This window comes from Otolemur garnettii, unplaced genomic scaffold (genome assembly GCF_000181295.1).
Source record: "Otolemur garnettii isolate 467f Iridium unplaced genomic scaffold, OtoGar3 scaffold00016, whole genome shotgun sequence".
In the NCBI taxonomy this organism is placed as follows: Eukaryota; Metazoa; Chordata; class Mammalia; order Primates; family Galagidae; genus Otolemur; species Otolemur garnettii.
Window position 1 is genome coordinate 29492968 of NW_003852411.1, and position 1117 is coordinate 29494084.

General features: G+C 37.2%; 1 protein-coding gene across 1 annotated transcript in view; it reads right to left on the reverse strand.

Annotated features, from left to right (window-relative positions):
• ATF6 (activating transcription factor 6) overlaps positions 1 to 1117 on the reverse strand; it is a 168229-nt gene that overhangs the window by 134944 nt on the left and 32168 nt on the right. Inside the window, exon 7 of the mRNA XM_003785761.3 lies at positions 308 to 528. Within this exon, the coding sequence (XP_003785809.1) occupies positions 308 to 528 (221 nt within the window). The remainder of the gene's footprint in view (positions 1 to 307; positions 529 to 1117) is intronic.

Here is a 1117-nt window from a genome sequence, read left to right on the forward strand (position 1 = left end):
GGATGATTGGGTTGGGGGTGTGGAGGCTTGAGGAATGTAATGAGAGGGTTCTAAAGGAAAAGGGAGGTATGCATGCTTTACTTTTCATCAAACCACTTCAAATTTTCAAAAACCTTTTCACTTAGATTCTAACATAATAAGTAAGCTTTACCCTAATTTTCCACCAAAGGTTGGAGGTGAAATTTCAGCACACTCTTTTATTTAATGTCATATATCAAACTTTAAAAAACAAAAACAAGGCAACAAAAAGTGTTCTTTAGCTTTTTTTAAAATCAGGCATTAATAAAAGCACTGTTTCAAAACTTACATCTGAACCCACACTTCTCATGGTACTCTGCAGGACAGGCTTAGTCACGGAAAGTTTTCCATTCACTGGGCTATTTGCCACAGGAGCTGGTACCACATTCACCATGTGATTAGGTAGCTGCGAAACTCCTCCAGCAACAGCAAGGACTGGCTGAGCAGAGGGTAGAACTCCAGGTGCCTGAAGCTGCACCACAGTAGGCTGGGAGAGCAAAACAGTCTGACCTATGTTAGAAAAAAAGAAAAGGAATCAGAGGGTGCACAACTATTTCAGCAGGAGAAGCAGTTTAACATTCAGGTCTCTTCTGCAGATGTCATGGGTAAGATCAACACCAAGGGATCTGTGACCAGCAATTAAAACATGAGCCATAGCAACACACATTCATGGTGACTTTGTTGCTGTGTTTTTAATTATCACTAACAATATATATCCATAGTTGTCTTTCTCAACCATAAATATATCATGTTTGCTATTATGCCACATACATAGATGCCCCAAAGAAATAATCTCTGAAATGTATTAGCACTAAAAAGATGTCATGTTATAAATAAAAATCCATTACACTGACCAAGGAGAACCATATATGTAGTATTTTAAATTAACAGGATTTTCGAATATATACAACACTAAAAATATATACACAGACATCTAATCAATTCAATACTGAAATACCAAAAGCTTAAACCATTCAAGAGGGCAAAAATTTTATGAAGAGAACCCCCCAGGCAATTGAAGCAACATCAAAAATACACTATTGGGATCTAATCAAACTAAAGAGCTTCTGCACAGCCAAGAGCACAGTAAGTAAAGCAA